At 54.8% G+C, this 17,118-nt stretch overlaps 1 protein-coding gene across 1 annotated transcript in view; it reads left to right on the top strand.

Moving 5' to 3' along the window:
- Window positions 1-7,410: 7,410 nt before the first annotated feature.
- necab2 (N-terminal EF-hand calcium binding protein 2) overlaps window positions 7,411-17,118 on the top strand; it is a 91,513-nt gene continuing 81,805 nt past the window's right edge. The window contains exons 1-2 of the mRNA XM_052028362.1: window positions 7,411-7,655; window positions 8,573-8,597. Coding sequence (XP_051884322.1) covers window positions 7,422-7,655; window positions 8,573-8,597 — 259 coding nt within the window. The 5' untranslated portion in view covers window positions 7,411-7,421. The remainder of the gene's footprint in view (window positions 7,656-8,572; window positions 8,598-17,118) is intronic.

A 17,118-nucleotide genomic window follows, 5' to 3' on the forward strand; every position in this document is an offset into this window, starting at 1 on the left:
TGTTTGGGATACGGCCCACTATGGTGTTATCATCTGCACACTTGTAGATGATACCACTGTTCCATTGGTCAGCCCAACCGTGGTGACTGGTGCACACACCCAGTTCTCTGCTCATTTGACTGACCTACCAGCAGTTCAGCCAAGAAACGTTCCACATGCTCCAGTCCGTCATTTCTCACACGGGCACTTGCCGGAATGCCAGGACTGGTGATGGTTCAGCTGACTGCGGTACCCATATCCAGATGCTGGCTCCTGGGCTGCGCGTTGTCCGGTGAGTTGGAGCCCTTGGCAGTGCCCTGCAAGGAGGTTGGAAGTGCAAGGTTCTCTTTGAAACACTCTGGTGTTAACAGACCACCTGCATCCTCGTTGAGAAGCACAGTGTAGTCCAATTGCTGCCAGGTGTGTATGACACCAAACACTGTGGCCTGGGACTCCTTGAAAGTGTTGCAGAGAGTTCAGAGCTTTTCGCTAAGAGCTTACTGTTGACACAGGTTGGCGTTGAGCAGCCGTTACATCGGATGCTGTCTGTAGGTGTTTACTGGCTCCATGGGCAATTCCTCGGCTTCGTTAGGGGCTCAGCTCCCGTCCCTTCAGGAGAGTGAAGGAGGGAAGTTGCACTGTGTGATGGGCAGCACCGAGGGAACTGGAAGGAGGGACAGAGGGAAGGTCGTACTGCACTGGTGACGGAGAGAGGGTGTTGTGGGGTCACTGGAAGGGAAGCTCCGAGGGGCAGCAAGGTGGGAAGAGTCTGACACTCTCAGAGGGGCTGCCTGCGGGATTGTGGCTGAGGACGGGAGCAGGACTGAGAGAGTGGAGCGGTATCGCAGGGCAATGCTGTGGGTGTGTGGCACTGTTGGAGGGCAGTACTGAGGAAATGAGGCGTCGTCGGAGGGACAACTGGTGGAAGGATGTCAGTGTGGGGGGGGCACTGTACCATGAGGCAACATCAAAGAGAAACCACTGTGGCATTTTCAGAGGGGGAGTACCAAGATGGTGCAATACTGTTAAAGAGGCAGTACTGGGGGAGCGCGGCTCTGTCTGTGGGCAGTACTGAGGGACGACAACACTCTCTAAAGTGCAGCATTGGGAGGATGCAGCACTGGGAGGATGTAGCACTGGGAGAAGGCAGCACTGTCTCTGATGTGCAGCATTGGGAGGATGCAGCACTGGGAGGATGCAGCACTGGGAGAAGGCAGCACTGTCTCTGATGTGCAGCATTGGGAGGATGCAGCACTGGGAGAAGGCAGCACTGTCTCTGATGTGCAGCACTGGGACAATGCAGAACTGGGAGGATGCAGCACTAGGAGAATGCAGCACCGTCTGAGGGAAGAGCCGGGAGAATGCAGCGTAGTCTGCAGAGAGGGCCGAGTGAGCACTGTACTGTGCAGACAGAAGCAATGAGGAAATGTGGCACTCCTCGAAGGTCAACACCAAGGGACTGAGACATCCTCAACAGGGGAGATAAAGGAGTGCATCACTACAGAGGGCAGTACTGAGGGAGTGTGACTGGTTGAGGGGTAATACCGAGGGACACTGCAGGGTCAGGGGCTGTGGGCAGGAGTGAAGGGAGTTTGCACTGTTTGGTCAGTGTGGATGGCCTGTTTCCAGGGAGTATGACTCTCTGATTCTCTGGTACCGTACAAGAAGTTGTGTTGTAGAATAATGTCTCAAGGGATTGGGAGTGATCTACTGACATGGGAGGGGCAACTTGTTAAACGACAGAGCTCAGGAAGCACAATAGACGTCTGATATGGACAGGCCGCTCCCGATGGGGTCCCACAGAAATCACCAACAGGCCTTTGGCTGTTGACAGATTCGGTGAAAAGACAGAGTACATTGTGTTTGCTCAGTGAAAGGCAGGCAGGAGCTTGTGAGGAGGGTGCAATATTTGCAGAGGCATACGGACACGTTAGCAGAGAGGGCAAGTGGGCAGGAAGGCAGAGCGTGCTGCGGGGAAAGGCAGGTGGTGGGAACAGCAAAGCGGCTGACACTTGAACCGGCGGGTGAGCAATAAATGGTGGTGGACAGAGGCAGCCTGGCGTGCCAGCTCTTGCAACTGGGGAGGCAGATGACTCGTTGGCCACTTGTGCGAGGGCGTCGGGGTTGGAACGCGAGGAAGTCTTGCTCGGATTGCATAGGGTGCTGTGGGGCATTTGGATGGTGTTGTCCTCTCTAATTAGGCAGTCCACAGCAGACTCCCCAGGCTCATTCTTGGGGCGAGAGGACAGTTTGGGTCTGTCCATCCCATCAAGAGACACTGGACAGTTTGGGTCTGCATTCTTTGCAGTTCAGAAGAACGAGGGGTGACGTTATTCAAGCGTAAAATATCCTAAAGGGTTTGACAGGGTAGATGTTGAGATGTTTCCACCAGTGGGAGAGTCACGAACAAGGGGATGCAATGAAAAAAAATGTAGTTAAGATAATTTTTACAAACCTCATTTAACACTGAGGTTTGTGGAAATTTCTTCTCTCGGGTGGTGAACCTCAGGAATTCTCTGCCCCCTGAGGCTGGTGGAGGTCGGATCAGCGGATTATCTAAGGAGGAGATAGATGAATATTTGAAGGGTGGAGGAATTGAGGGTCTCTGGCACTGAGTTTGAGTTGAGGCCGGCAGGGATCAGCCGTGATCGTATCGAATGGCTGGCGCAGGCTCGAGGGTCCGAGTGGCCTCCTCCTGCCTTGGAGGTGATGCAGTGGCTCCTGGGATGGGGACTGTACTAGGAAGAGAGACTGTACTCACTGGAGTTCGGGAGAATGAGAGGGGATTTCACTGAGACACGGTTCTGAGATGAATTGGCAGGGGTAGATGCTGCTTCCTTCAGCTGGGGAGCTGGCGTTACAGTCTCAGTATAAGGGGTCAGACATCTGGGTCAGAGAGCAGGAGAAATTATTTTATCGGTTTTGGTATTGGTTTATTATTGTCACTTGTACTGAGGTACAGTGAAAAGCTTGTCTTACAAACCGATCGTACAGGTCAATTCATTACACAGTGCAATTACATTGAGTTAGTACAGAGTGCATCGATGTAGTACAGGTAAAACAATAACAGTACAGAGTAAAGTGTCACAGCTACAGAGAAAGTGCAGTGCAATAAGGTGCAAGGTCACAACAAGGTAGATCGTGAGGTCATAGTCCAGCTCATCCTATAAGGGAACAATTTAATAGTCTTACCACAGTGGGGTAGAAGCTGTCCTTGAGCCTGGTGGTACGTCCTCTCAGGCTCTTGTATCTTCTACCTGATGGAAGAGGAGAGAAGAGAGAATGTCCTGGGTGGGTGGGGTCTTTGATTATGCTGGCTGCTTCACCAAGACAACGAGAGGTAACGACAGCGTCCAAGGAGGGGAGGCTGGTTTCCGTGATGCGCTGGGCTGTGTCCACAACTCTCTGCAGCTTCTTGTGGTCCTGGGCAGAGCAGTTGCCGTACCAAGCCATGATACATCCAGATAGGATGCTTTCTATGGTGCATCGGTAAAAGTTGCTGAGAGTCAAAGGGGACAAACCGAATTTCTTTAGCCTCCTGAGGAAGTAGAGGTGCTGCTGAACTTTCTTGGCCGTGGCATCTATGTGATTTGACCAGGACAGGCTGTTGGTGATAGAAACATAGAAACATAGAAAAACTACAGCACAATTCAAGCCCTTCAGCCCACAAAGCTGTGCCGAACATGTCCCTACCCTAGAAATTACTAGGCTTACCCATAGCCCTCTATTTTACTCAGCTCCATGTACCTATCTAACAGTTTCCTAGAATACCCTATCAAGTTCACTCCCAGGAACTATTTTACCTAGGGGTTAGAAAATCTCCCAAATTGTCTGCAGGAGATCATTGTGGAAGCTGAGGTTGGCAGATTTCTCAGGAGCTCTGGGGATCTGGTGTCAAAGTGAACTGGGTGATCCTGGCTCACTCACAAATGGATGGGGAGCAGGATGGAGGGGGCATCCAGCTCACCGGCCCAGGTCACCAGCCACGTCCTGAAGTCGCTACGTCATGGTGAGTCTCTGAAGAAGGGCAGTGGAGTTATCCCCAGGGTCTGGGCCCAGGTTTGTCTTTTAATTAACAGTTGCTTAAAAAAAATTGGGATCATCTTATTACTGGGTCATTCTCCGGCTGTGATACATCGTCCTGTGCTTCCTACACTAACCCAGTCACTCTGGGTCACAAGGTACCTCATGGGTTGCAGCACTCTGGGATGTAAAGGATGCTATATAAATGCAGGTGTTTTTTTTTGGTGATGACCTGCCCAGTAAATGAGACCTGTGGCCTCGTAACCAAACCTAACATTTACCTCGGTCCCTGACAGCCATTCAAAATACTCACACCAGCTGACACACCCACAGGCACCCAAACACACCGACAACCCAAACACAAAGTGTGCATGCACACACAGTCACACACACACACAGACACATACACATACACATAGACACACACAAACACACACACACACACACAAACATACATACACACTCAAACACACACAGACACACACATAGACACACACACACTCACACACACACTCACGCACACAGACACACACACACACTCGCACATAGACACACACAGATACACTCACACACACACTCACACATAGACACACTCACACACACACTCACACATAGACACACACAGATACACTAACACACACACACACACAGACACACAGTCACACACAGACACACACACACACAGATACACACACACACAGATACACTCAGACACACACACTCACACACAGACACACTCACACACACACACTCACACACACACTCACACTCACACACACAGACACACACACACACTCACTCACACACACTCACACACAGACACCACACACAGACACACTCACTCACACACACTCACAGACACACACAGATACACTCACACACACACACTCACACACAGACACACTCACACACACACTCACACATAGACACACACAGATACACTAACACACACACACACAGACACACAGTCACACACAGACACACACACAGACACACTCACACACACAGACACACACAGATACACTCAGACACACACACTGACACACAGACACACACACAGACACACTCACACACACACTCACACACACACTCACACTCACACACACAGACACACACACACACTCACACACACACTCACTCACACACACTCACACACAGACACCACACACAGACACACTCACTCACACACCCACTCACACACACACTCAGACACACAATCACTCACACACACACACACTCACACACAGACACACTCACACACACACTCACACATAGACACACACAGATACACTCACACACACTCACACACACACACACACACACAGTCACATACAGACACACACACAGACACACTCACACACACACTCACTCTCACACACACAGACACACTCTCACACACACACACACACAGATACACTCACACACACTCACACACACTCACACACAGATACACTAACACACACACACACTCACACACACACAGTCACACACAGACACACACGCAGACACACTTACACACACACTCACACTCACACACACAGACACACACAGATACACTCACACACACACTCACACACACACTCACACTCACACACACACAGACACACACAGACACACTCACACACACACTCACTCACACACAGACACCACACACAGACACACTCACTCACACACACTCACAGACACACACACAGACACACTCACTCACACACCCACTCACACACCCACTCACACACACACTCACACACACACTCACTCACACACACACACTCACACACAGACACACACTCACACACAGACACTCACACACAGACACTCACACACAGACTCACTCACACACACTCACTCACACACACTCACTCACACACAGACACACACACACAGGTGCAGAGTCACATCACATAACTAGAATCAGGGACATGCATCAACACCCGCAAAAATCAACCGGGCAGAATGCAGCGTTTCCGAATGTTGTCTGGATGCATTGCAACAGTGCATCATCGCACCTGTGGAAACTACGCACACATGCATGTTGCGATTGTGATATATTTGTACAACTGCTGAAATGCAGGCTGCTGAGCCGGTCAGCCTGCGGGCCCGCACGGCCTGTCCGGAGCGCTGCCCCCAGCGCTTGGCTGTTGCTGTCAGCATCCCCGGGTTTGCTTTGGAAGAGATGGCAGTGGGCACGGGAGCACGGCCGAATGAGGAGAGGGGGGCAGAGCGGGGACGGGGGGAGAGGGGGACGGGGGGGGGGAGAGGGGGACATGGGGAGGGGGGACGGAGGGAGGAGGAGAGGGGGACATGGGGAGGGGGGACGGGGGGAGGGGGGACGGAGGGAGGAGGAGAGGGGGACATGGGGAGGGGGGACGGGGGGAGGGGGACGTAGGGAGGGGGGACGGGGGAGGGGGACGGGGGGACGGGGGGACGGGGGGAGGGGGACGTAGGGAGGGGGGACGGGGGAGGGGGACTGCGGACGGGGGGAGGGGGACGGGGGACGGGGGGAGGGGGACTGGTGACGGGGGGAGAGGGGGACGTGGGGAGGGGGACTGGGGACGGGGGGGAGAGGGGGACGGGGGAGGGGGACTGGGGGACATGGGGAGGGGGGACGGCGGGAGGAGGAGAGGGGGACATGGGGAGAGGGGGACGTAGGGAGGGGGACGGGGGAGGGGGACGGGGGGAGGGGGACGTAGGGAGGGGGGACGGGGGAGGGGGACGGGGGGACGGGGGAGGGGGACTGCGGACGGGGGGAGGGGGACGGGGGACGGGGGGAGGGGGACTGGTGACGGGGGAGAGGGGGACGTGGGGAGGGGGACTGGGGACGGGGGGGAGAGGGGGACGGGGGAGGGGGACTGGGGGAGGGGGGAGAGGGGGACGTGGGGAGGGGGGTGCTTGGAAGAAACCAGTAAGCAGGCTTCTCCCTCTCCACTTCGCCCTCTCCCTCTCTGTCGGATCTACCCCGTTCCAACTCTCTCTTTTCCTATCTGCCCCCTTTCTAATACCCCTCTGCACCCCCACTCCTGTTCCCTCAACCCCTTCCCTATTTCCTCTCCTCTCCCCATCCCCTCCCTTTCCCCTGTCTCTGCCCCCTCCTTCTGTCCCTCGCTGCTCCCTCTCTCCCCTTGTATCTGTCCGCTCTCCCTGTGCCCTGGCTGCTCCCTCCCTCTCCCCCCTCTCCCTCTGAATCTGTCCCCTCTCCCTGTGCCTCGCTGCTCCCCCTCTCCCCTCTCTCTGTGTATCTGCCCCCCCCCGCCCCCCGTCTCTGCTCCTCGCTCCTCCCTCTGTCCCCTCTCCCCCGGTGTGAGTACGTGAGCGGTGACGACGAGGGGAGGGGAGGGGAGAGGAGGAGAGGGGAGGGGTGCTGTGCGGTGTGGGCCGGGGGAGGGAGGGAAGGGGTGGGGAGGGGTCCGGAGGGTGTGAAGATGTGTGCTCAGGAAACCCGCTACTGCACGGACGGCGTCCAGCGCCTCGGCACCGCTCTCGACAAGCAGCCGCCGCGCCAGCGCAGTATCAGGGCTCTGGACGGCGTCCTGCGCTGGGTCTTCACCAAGATGAGCGAGAAGAAGTTCGGGGAGAGAGAATCGGCGAGGGGAGAGCCTGCTTGTCGGGACCGGCTCACTCCCGACAGCAGGAAGGGCATCTCAGTCATACTGGATGTACGTAACTCCTTCCCGCAGCCCGGCTGCCCGCCTCTCAATGAACCAACAACTTCTGTGCGGTTAGTTGGAACCGAATCAGCGGCGGGTTTCCCCAGTGCAGGCGGAGGGGAACTTTCGCTCGTTAGTTTCCTACGGTTGCGATCCACTGCGGGGCGGTGGGACTGTCCGGTGCCAAGGGCACTTCACCCCGCCGCGGAGAAAATCAAACCATCCATCGATAAACTGAAGACAGGGACAGAGGGAAACAGAGTGATGGGGGGGGGGCGGGGGGAGGGTAACTGCCAGAGAGAGGGAGGGAGAGAGGGGGGGGCTGGTGGGGGTAACTGCCAGAGAGAGGGGGAGAGAGGCGGGGGGGGGGAACTGCCAGAGAGAGAGAGAGAGAGAGAAGGAGAGGCGGGGGGGGGTGTAACTGCCAGAGAGAGGGGGAGAGAGGCGGGGGGTAACTGCCAGAGGGAAGGAGGGAGAGAGAGAGGCGGGGGGGGGGGGGTTAACTGCCAGAGAGAGCGAGAGAGAGAGGGGGTGGAATGGGGGAGAGATGGACGTGGAATAAAGAACAGGGGAGAGAATGAGAGGGAGGGAGTGTGAGGTAGAAAGGAGGTTTGGGGGGGGGGGGGTTGGTGTGGGGGGAGAAAGAGCCCGAGAGAGAGGAGAGCGGAGGGGAGAGGGAGAATCTGCTGTCCGCTGGGACACCGGCCAAAGTTAGACATGTAAAATTGTGCAGAGGGCTAGGAGGTAACGTGTGCGCATCTACCCTGCTCCCTGACCGCTATGGTTTGCTTCGGAAATGTGCCTTCGGAAGCCGGGAGCCTCCTCGGGGGCTCTCTGAACGGATGGCGTGTTTGAATTTCTGCTGAATTTGTCCTTCGCCCTGACTGTGCGGACCGTCCTAATTTCTATGTTCTTGTTCCTTCTAGATATTCCGAAGAGCTGACAAAAATGGTAAGTCCTTTGTCGTCTGTGTGCACCAGTCTTTTCTGTGGCACTGTTGGTGATGTCCGGTGCCAAGGCGCCGGCGTTTAAAGGGTTAGCGCTGCGTTTCCTAAACTTGCCTTTTATTCCTTTTTGAGTTGAATTGACTGAGTCAATTCAAGCCACTGTCCTGGAGCGTGTGCTTCACCCTGCGCTGGGCTGCAGAGCGATGTAGCAGTCACCTCTGGGCGGAGTTTGTCGGAGAGGTGCGGGGGGGGGGGGGGGGGGGGTGGGACCCTCGGCCGGGACTGAGGGGGTTAAATTTCCGGGGGCAGTTTGATTAGGCTGGTGTTCAATTGCGTTTCGAAGACTGCGTGGTGATCTGATCAATACGCTGAAGGAGTTCAGCGGGATGGGGGTGAAGTGCTCTCCGGAGGGGGAATCCAGAACACGGCGGCTGAATAGCAAAGGCGTGAGGAGAGGATGAGGCAGCCCAGGGCGGCGGTGGGGGTTCCGGGAGCAGGCTGCGGGGACCGGGAGGATGGGGCTGCAGACGGGGGTGGATGCGGGTGGGTCTGTTAGCTGAGAGGATCAGGGTGTGGAGGGATGGGGTGGGGTGTGGGAGGAGGGGAGCGGTGATCTCCGCCTCATCCCATTCCCCGTCTCCGGAGAGCAGGAGGTATGTGACTTAGTGGTAACACAGTAAAGTAACACAGAAAGGGGCGCACATTTATTGGGGCTCTCGCCTGACCATAGCAGGGCCAGATTCTGATCACATAAGTGGCTCAGGATGCTGACACACAGAGAGGAGGGAGAGAGGGAGAGAGTGCCCCGTGTGCGTGTGTGTATGGTGTGTACTATGTATGCACTGTATGCGCTGTATATGTGTGTTTGTGTACCGAGCGGGGTTCCAATGGCACTGGCTCACTGGATGTGTATCTGGGAACAATGGCTCACTGGATGTGTGCCCTGGAACACTGGCCCACTGGACGTGTGTTCCGGAGCACTGACTCACTGGGCATGTGTTCTGGAGCACTGGCTCACTGGACATGTGCTCTGGGGCACTGGTTCACTGGATACATGTTCTAGAACACAGACTCACTGGATGCATATTCTGGGACACAGGCTCACTGGATGTGTGTTCTGGAACACTGGCTCACTGGACGTGCATTCTGTGGCACCGGCTCACTGGATGCATGTTCTGGAACACTGGCTCACTGGACGTGCATTCTGTGGCACTGGCTCACTGGATGTGTGTTCTGGAACACTGGCTCACTGGACACCTCTTCCAGTAGGGCTGACTCTCTGGGTGTTGGTTTTAGGGACACTGACTCACTGGGCTGTCAGCTCCACCTTTGGTTCCAGTGGAATTCCCTCACTGGCTGTGCTTTCGAGGAGCACTGGCTTTCTGATCATTGGTTCCAGGGCCCCTGGCTCACTGGGTGTGGGCTCAGGGGCACAGTCCCACTGAGATACACACCTGAGAGGTGCTGATGGTCTGTGATGTGGGTTCTACAGACACTGAGCATGCGGCTGATAGCCCTGCATCGCCTCACCCCTGGCCAGTCCATGTGTGTCTGTTATAAAGGCTCAACAGGATCCCAGTCTGCCCCTGAAGCCTGCCTTTCTGTTCTGTTAGATTACAGATCATTTGACCCTCAGCTCTGGGTGCTCCAATGGACGATGTCACTTGGTTAACTCAGCGTAGAGAGTCACAGAGTCGTACAGAACAAGAGCAGGACCTTCGGCCCACCACGTCCATGCTGACCCTTTTGCACATCAACACTAATCCAATTTGCCCGCATTAGGACCGTGTCCTTCTACACCCTGCCTATTTAAGTGTCTGTCTAAATGCCTCTTAAACACAGCGATCGTATCTGACTCCGTCACCTCTTCTGGCAGCGTGTCCCAGATATCAACCCCTCTCCGTGTGTGAATGAACTTGCTCCTCAGATCCCCTTTAAATCTCCTTCCTCCATGCCCTCTTGTTATTGATCCTCCTACCCTGGGACAAAGATTTTGACTCTCTACTCTCATAAACCTCTATCAAGGCCACCCCTCAGTCTCCTTCGCTCCAGGAAGAACAGTCCCAGCCTGTCCGACCTCTCCCCGTAACTAAAGCCCTCCCATCCAGGCAACACCCTGGTGAATCTCCTCTGGACCCTCTCCATCACAATCGCACCCTTCCTGTAGTGTGGTGACCAGAACTGCACACAGTGCTCCAAGTGACCAGTGTTCTGTAAAGTTGCACCATCTGTTATATTTGTTGCCCTGACCTATGAATTCAAGCATGCCGTCTGCCTTCTTCACCACCCCATCTACCTGTGTTACTGATTTCAGGGAAGTACGGACTTGTTTGCTAAGGTCCCTCTGTTCATCACCATTGCCCTACCACTTACTGTGTACGTCCTACCCCTACACTGGACTTCCCGAAATACATCACATCACAGTTGTCAGGATTAAATTCCACCGGCCAACGCTCCGCCCAACTTTCCATCTGATCCACATCCTGCTTTCGACAACCTTCCTCAATATCCATGACACCACCAACCTTTGTGTCATCCACATATTTACTAATCGTACCCCCTGCATTCACCTCGTTGCCATATATCACGAGTAACAAAGGTCCCAGCACTGATCCCACTGTTACACCACTGGTCGCAGACTCTCAGTTGGTGAAACGTCCTTGCACCACCACTCACTGCCTTCCCCCTCACTCAGCGAAAGCTCAATCCAATTGGCCAGCTGGCTCCGGATCCTTGCTGCCTGCAGTGTTCGCTTTGTGGGGAGAGCACCAGGTTTTCGCTCCTCCTCATCTCCCCACCCTCTGGTGCACTGGCAGCAGTGGCTGGGACTGGCACAGCGGCAGGAGTGGCTGGGTCTGCCACAGGGGCAGGAGCGGCTGGGACTGGCACAGGGTCAGGAGTGGCTGGGTCTGCCACAGGGGCAGGAGTGTCAGCTGCCCTGTTTCCCCAGGAGGCTGGCACGAGCCTGGATGGGATCGACGGGCAAGCAAGCTTCAAGCAGGCACCAGCCCGCCTCTTTCCTTGGAAACGCTTCGGTTAGCGTAACGCTATTACACCGCCAGTGACCCGGGTTCGATTCCCGCCACTGTCTGTAAGGAGTTTGTACATGGAAACCCACGCAGTCACGGGGAGAACGTACAGACTCCTTACAGACAGCGGCGGGAATTGAACCCGGGTCACTGGCGCTGTAATAGTTTTACGCTACACAAGAACACCCAGAAGACAGGAGCACATTTTATAGAAGTTACACTACATGCTGGAGCACCCAACATGCAGATGCGCCCTATATTCAGGTGCACCCTACATGCAGGAGAACCCAACACTGGGGCACCCTACACACTGAGGCGGGCACGGTAGTGTAGCGGTTTGTGTAATGCTATTACAGCGCCGGTGACCCAGGTTCAATTCCTGCCACTGTCTGTCAGGTGTTTGTACGTTCTCCCCGTGTCTGCGTGGGTTTCCTCCGGGTGCTCCGGTTTCCTCCCACATTCCAAAGACGTACGGGTTAGGAAGTTGCGGGCATGCTGTGTTGGCGCTGGAAGCGTGGTGACACTTGCGGGCTGCCCCCAGAACACTCCACGCAAAGTGATGCATTTCACTGTGTGTTTCGATGTACATGTGACTAATAAAGAAATCTTATCTGTTAATCCTTTACATGTCAGAATCAGGTTTATTATCACTGACATATGTCATGAAATGTGTTGTTCTGTGGCAGCAGTACAGTGCAAGACATAAAGACATAAAAATCTTGGAAACTTGCAGCCTAACAGCATGAATATTGAATTCTCCCACTCTAGGTAATCCCCAACCCCCCTCCCCAACCCCCCCCCCCACCCCCCACCCCCCACCACGCTTCTCCTCTTCTTTCCTTTCTTGGCCTCCTTTTTGTTTTTCCCTCTCTCTTCTTACCTTTGACCCATCCCCCGGTGGGTCTGCTCTCCCCTCCTACCCCCGCACCTGCCCATCACCATCTCTTACCCACATCTACCTGTCACCACCCTGTGCCCACCCCGCCTCCCCTCTTTTGTCCACCTATCACTGCTCTGCTTTTCCCTCCTATATATTGGCCTTCCCATTTTCCTATCTTCAGTCCTGAAGAAGGGTCCCGACCCGAAACGTTGACCGCCTGCTTTTCTCCACGGACGCTGCCCGGCCTGCTGAGTCCCTCCAGCGTCGTCGTGTTTCTCATCCAGATTCCAGCATTGTTTCTCAAGACATAAAAATTGCTATGAGTTACAAAAAATAAATAAATAGTGCAAAAGAGGAATAACGAGGTAGTGCTCACGGGTTTATGGACCGTTCAGAAATCTGACGGCAGAGGGGAAGAAGCTGTTCCTTATTATTTATAAATCTGCTCGTCTTAGTCAGTGTGGAAGTGTTGGTGAACGGTGAGGGGGAGGATGCTGGATGCCCGTGATGTGGTGCGGGCTTCCTCTGTCCCCGCAGACTGCCACTGTAGCCTGCACTTGGTGACCTCACTGGAGATCCGAGCCCCTGGTGTGGAAGCGGACGAGGCCACAGTGCTTGCCTCCCTCTGCTTTTCCAATCGCTGACCTCAGGACCTTTTTGAATGTGTCTGAATGGCCCACCTCTGCTTCCCTGGGTCCGATAGCCTTTCCAGCAATCCACATTGCCCTGGGGATTGCTTCGCTTTCTCTGCAAGGACCAAAGGCAGGGCAGTGGTGCTGGGGAGAGTGGGCTGGGGGAGGTTAGACGTGCGGTGGGGGAGAATGCCCCTGAGAATCCAGTCTAATCCTCTCCACCTCTCCAGCAGCTGTCTTCACTCAGCTGCTGATCACAGTGCCCTCCTCCTTCATTAAAAAGAATCTATTTCCCAAAATATCTCCTCTACATTTGCTTTTCACTCACATCTTCTGTGGCTCTCCACTCCTGCCTTACTTTGCGGAGAGCTTATCTTCCTGAATAATTTATACAATGCAGTCTGCTTCCTCATTAGCCGCTTTCTCTTCAGACTGTGAATCACCAAAGGGCCAGGTGCCCTGCTTTATTTCCGATAGATATTGAGGCCGCCTTCAAAACATGGGTTGCATTGCGGCAATTTTCTCCCCCGAAGGCTGGCTCATCACCCTTGTCCCTGTTCGGCAGCCTTGAGCTGGCTTTGCCAGGCATTGCCCACACCCCATCTTAGGTTTGCTGTGGATCTTGCCTTGCGCCTCATCTGCTCCCAGCTCATTGAGTTATGCAGTGTTGTCACATTGAGTCATAGAATTATACAGCACGGAAACAGGCCCTTCGGTCCAACACGTGCATGCCAACCAAGCTGGTATTGGTATTTTATTGGTATTGGTATTGTCAGTTGTACCGAGGTACAATGAAAAACTTGTCTTGCATACCGATTGTACAGGTCAATTCATTACACGATGCAGTTACATTGGGTTAGTACAGAGTGCATTGAGGTAGTACAGGTAAAAACAATAACAGTACAGAGTAAAGTAGTGCCCATCTACACTGATTGCAGTTGCCCTTGTTAAGCCCATATTCCTTTATTGCTTTCCTGTCCAATTACATGTTCAAATGCCATGTTCCCTCTAGTTCTAAATTTCGCTGTCCTGGGAAAAGGATTCTGGCTATCAATCCTAGATATGCCCCTCATAATTTTATAAGGTCACCCCCTCAGTCTCCTGTGTTCCAGTGAGAACAAACCCAGCCGATCCAATCTCTCCTTATAACCACAGCCCTCCTGGTCAGTTTCTTCCTCACTCTCTCCATTGCTATCACGTCCTTCCTGTAGTGTGGCGACCAGAACTGTACGCAGTACTCTGAGTGCGATCTGACCAATGTTGTGTACAGCTGCAAGAGACAATCTGTGGCAAGAACAACATTGTGAAGAGTTGGAAAGGGTTAATATACAGAACACAATTGGTGGCCTTGAGCTTGTCTTGGTGCCTGCTTCTCACTGACGTGTGTAAAACATAGAACATTACAGCACAGTACAGGCCCTTCGGCCCACGATGTTGCATTTCATTTAGAGAGAGCTCTGTTGGATCACTGGAGTGCTGGGGTGCACGTTGAGCTGAAGTAGAAACAGTAATGCTCCCTCAGAGATATCCCTAGAGATACCTCCTGAAAACGGTGAGCTTCACTTGTGAGGGCTGCACGTTCAAACCTCCCTCGATCTCCCCAGTGCAAAGGCTGAAGGCTGCCCGGGCTGCACCCGAGCCGGGGAGACATCGGGAGGAACCGAGCCTTGCTGAGGAGAACTCAGGGCTCCGAGCAGCAACGGGGGAGGAGAAAGCGAGGGACGAGGCGGAGGGTGGAGTGAAGTGCAGGACAGGGAGGAGGAGAGGAGCGAGAGGGAGGCGGGGAAGGAGGTGATGAGACGAGGGATGAGGAGGAAAAGGAGAATGGGGCAAGGAGGGGGTGAGGGAGATGGAGAGGAGGGAGGAGGTGAGAGAGGTGGAGGGAGGGTGGAGGAGAGCAGCTGGGGAGATGGGAGGGAGGGATGTAGAGGTGAGGATGGAGGCAATGGAGGAGAAAATGAGGGAGGTGTAGCTGAGTGTGGGGACATGAGGGCGAGGTAGCAGGAAGTCTGGGAAAGAGATGGAAGGGAGGTGGAGGGGAAGTGGGAAGGGGAGGGAGGGAGGGAGGTGGGAAGGGGAGGGAGGGAGAGTGAGGGGAAGTGGGGAGGGAGAGTGAGGGGAAGTGGGGAGGGAGGTGGGAAGGGGAGGGAGATCGAGGGGAGGTGGGAAGGAGATGGAAGGGAGGGAGGGAGTAGGGAAGGGGAGGGAGGGAGAGTGAGGGGAGGTGGGAAGGGGGGAGGGAGGTGGGAAGGGGAGGGAGGGAGGGGGGTGGGAAGGGGAGGGAGGGAGAGTGAGGGGAAGTGGGAAGGGGGGAGGGAGGTGGGAAGGGGAGGGAGAGCGAGGGGAGGTGGGAAGGAGATGGAAGGGAGGAAGGGGAGGGAGGGGGAGGGAGGAGGTTGGGAAGGGGAGGGAGTGGGAAGGAGACGGGACGGAATTAGAGATAGGAGGGAGGGGGAGAAGGAGCTGGAAGTGGGAAGGAGATGGGAGGGAGGTGGGAAGGGGGAGGGAGGGAGGGGAGGTGGAGGGGTTGGGTGCCGGAGAGGAGGGAAGGGAGTTTGCAGTTCCACATCCTGGTGGGCAGTGAGAGCTGGGAGCTGGTCCGTGCTGTCCTGGGATGGGATTGTCCCAGCAGAATCAAACGGAGAAAGAGGACGGAACGTCGGCTTGTGACCCCCTGGGCCTGTGCTGGACGTGGTGCCGGGTAGGACGGGGACTACTCACCACCACTACCGGCTGAGAGGTCAGTGGCGGTCCCTCTTACCATCACTTGATACGGTGGTGCCCTGGGGGTGGAGAGGACGTCGGTGGGGGATGCTCAGATTCGGCGAGTGCGCCGTTGGAACTGCACCAGGGAAGGGTGCTCAGCTCCCTCCACAACATGCAGCTGTGAACCAGTCCAGATTTGACCGCAGCTGGACGATCTGTGGTCACTTTAAGGAGAGCCATGTCCCAAAGGGGATCAGTGTCAGTGAGCTGGGTCACCGTCATGTAGGCAAAGTCAGTGTTGGAACTGGCTTAGAGTGAGATCCTCGGGACACCAAGAGAGAGATGGACGTTCCCAAGAAGGGCAGAAGAAATGAGGATTATTTTCAGGGCACAACTACCAGCGCAAGGAGGCCATCTTGCTGCCTTTTGTCTTACTAAATCCATCGTCCTGTACGCGATCAAACCGTTCACTGATAATCTAAGGAAAGGCATGTATGAGCCAGTGGCAGCCAACACCTTGCAAACTCTGTTACCGTGATGCAACAAGTTAGATGCTGGAGGAGCTCAGAGGGTCGGGCAGCATCCGTGGAGGGAAATGAACAGTCGACGTTTCAGGTCGAGACCCTTCATCAGGACTGAAAGACAGAGGGGGAAATGGCCGGTGTAAAGGGGCGAGGGGAAGGGGTGGAGCAGGAGCTGGCAGGTGATAGGCGGGTCCCGGTGAGGTGGGGTGATCGGCAAGTGGATGAGGGGAGAGTGGGGATCGTGTCGGGAGCTGGGAGGTGATAGGTGGAGGTGACAAAGGCGTGGAATCCGATAGGAGAGGAAGATGGAGCCTGGAATAAAGGGAGGGAGGTGGGGAGGGCAGAGGGCGACAGTGGGGGGAGGAGGGAGCAAGTGGGAGGAGTGTATAAGGATACCAAAGGATACCACCCTTTGTGTAAAAAAGTTGCCCCTCATGTGCCTCTTAAATCTTTCCCCTCTCACCTTAAACCTATGCCCTCTAGTTCTTGATACTCCAGCTCTGGGGAAAAAAAGACTGTGCATTCACCTTATCCATGCCCCTCATGATTTTATACACTTCTATAAGGTCACCCCTCCGACACTGTAAGGAATTAAGTTCTAGCCTGTCCAAACTCTCCGTCCCTCGAGTCCTGACAACATCTTTGTAAATCTTTTCTGCACTCATTCTAGTTTACTAACATCTTTCCTACAGCAGGGCGATGAAAACTGAACACAATCCTCCAAGTGCAGCCTCACCAGCATCCTGTACAACCG

Source organism: Pristis pectinata, chromosome 13 (assembly GCF_009764475.1).
Source record: "Pristis pectinata isolate sPriPec2 chromosome 13, sPriPec2.1.pri, whole genome shotgun sequence".
Lineage (NCBI taxonomy): Eukaryota > Metazoa > Chordata > Chondrichthyes > Rhinopristiformes > Pristidae > Pristis > Pristis pectinata.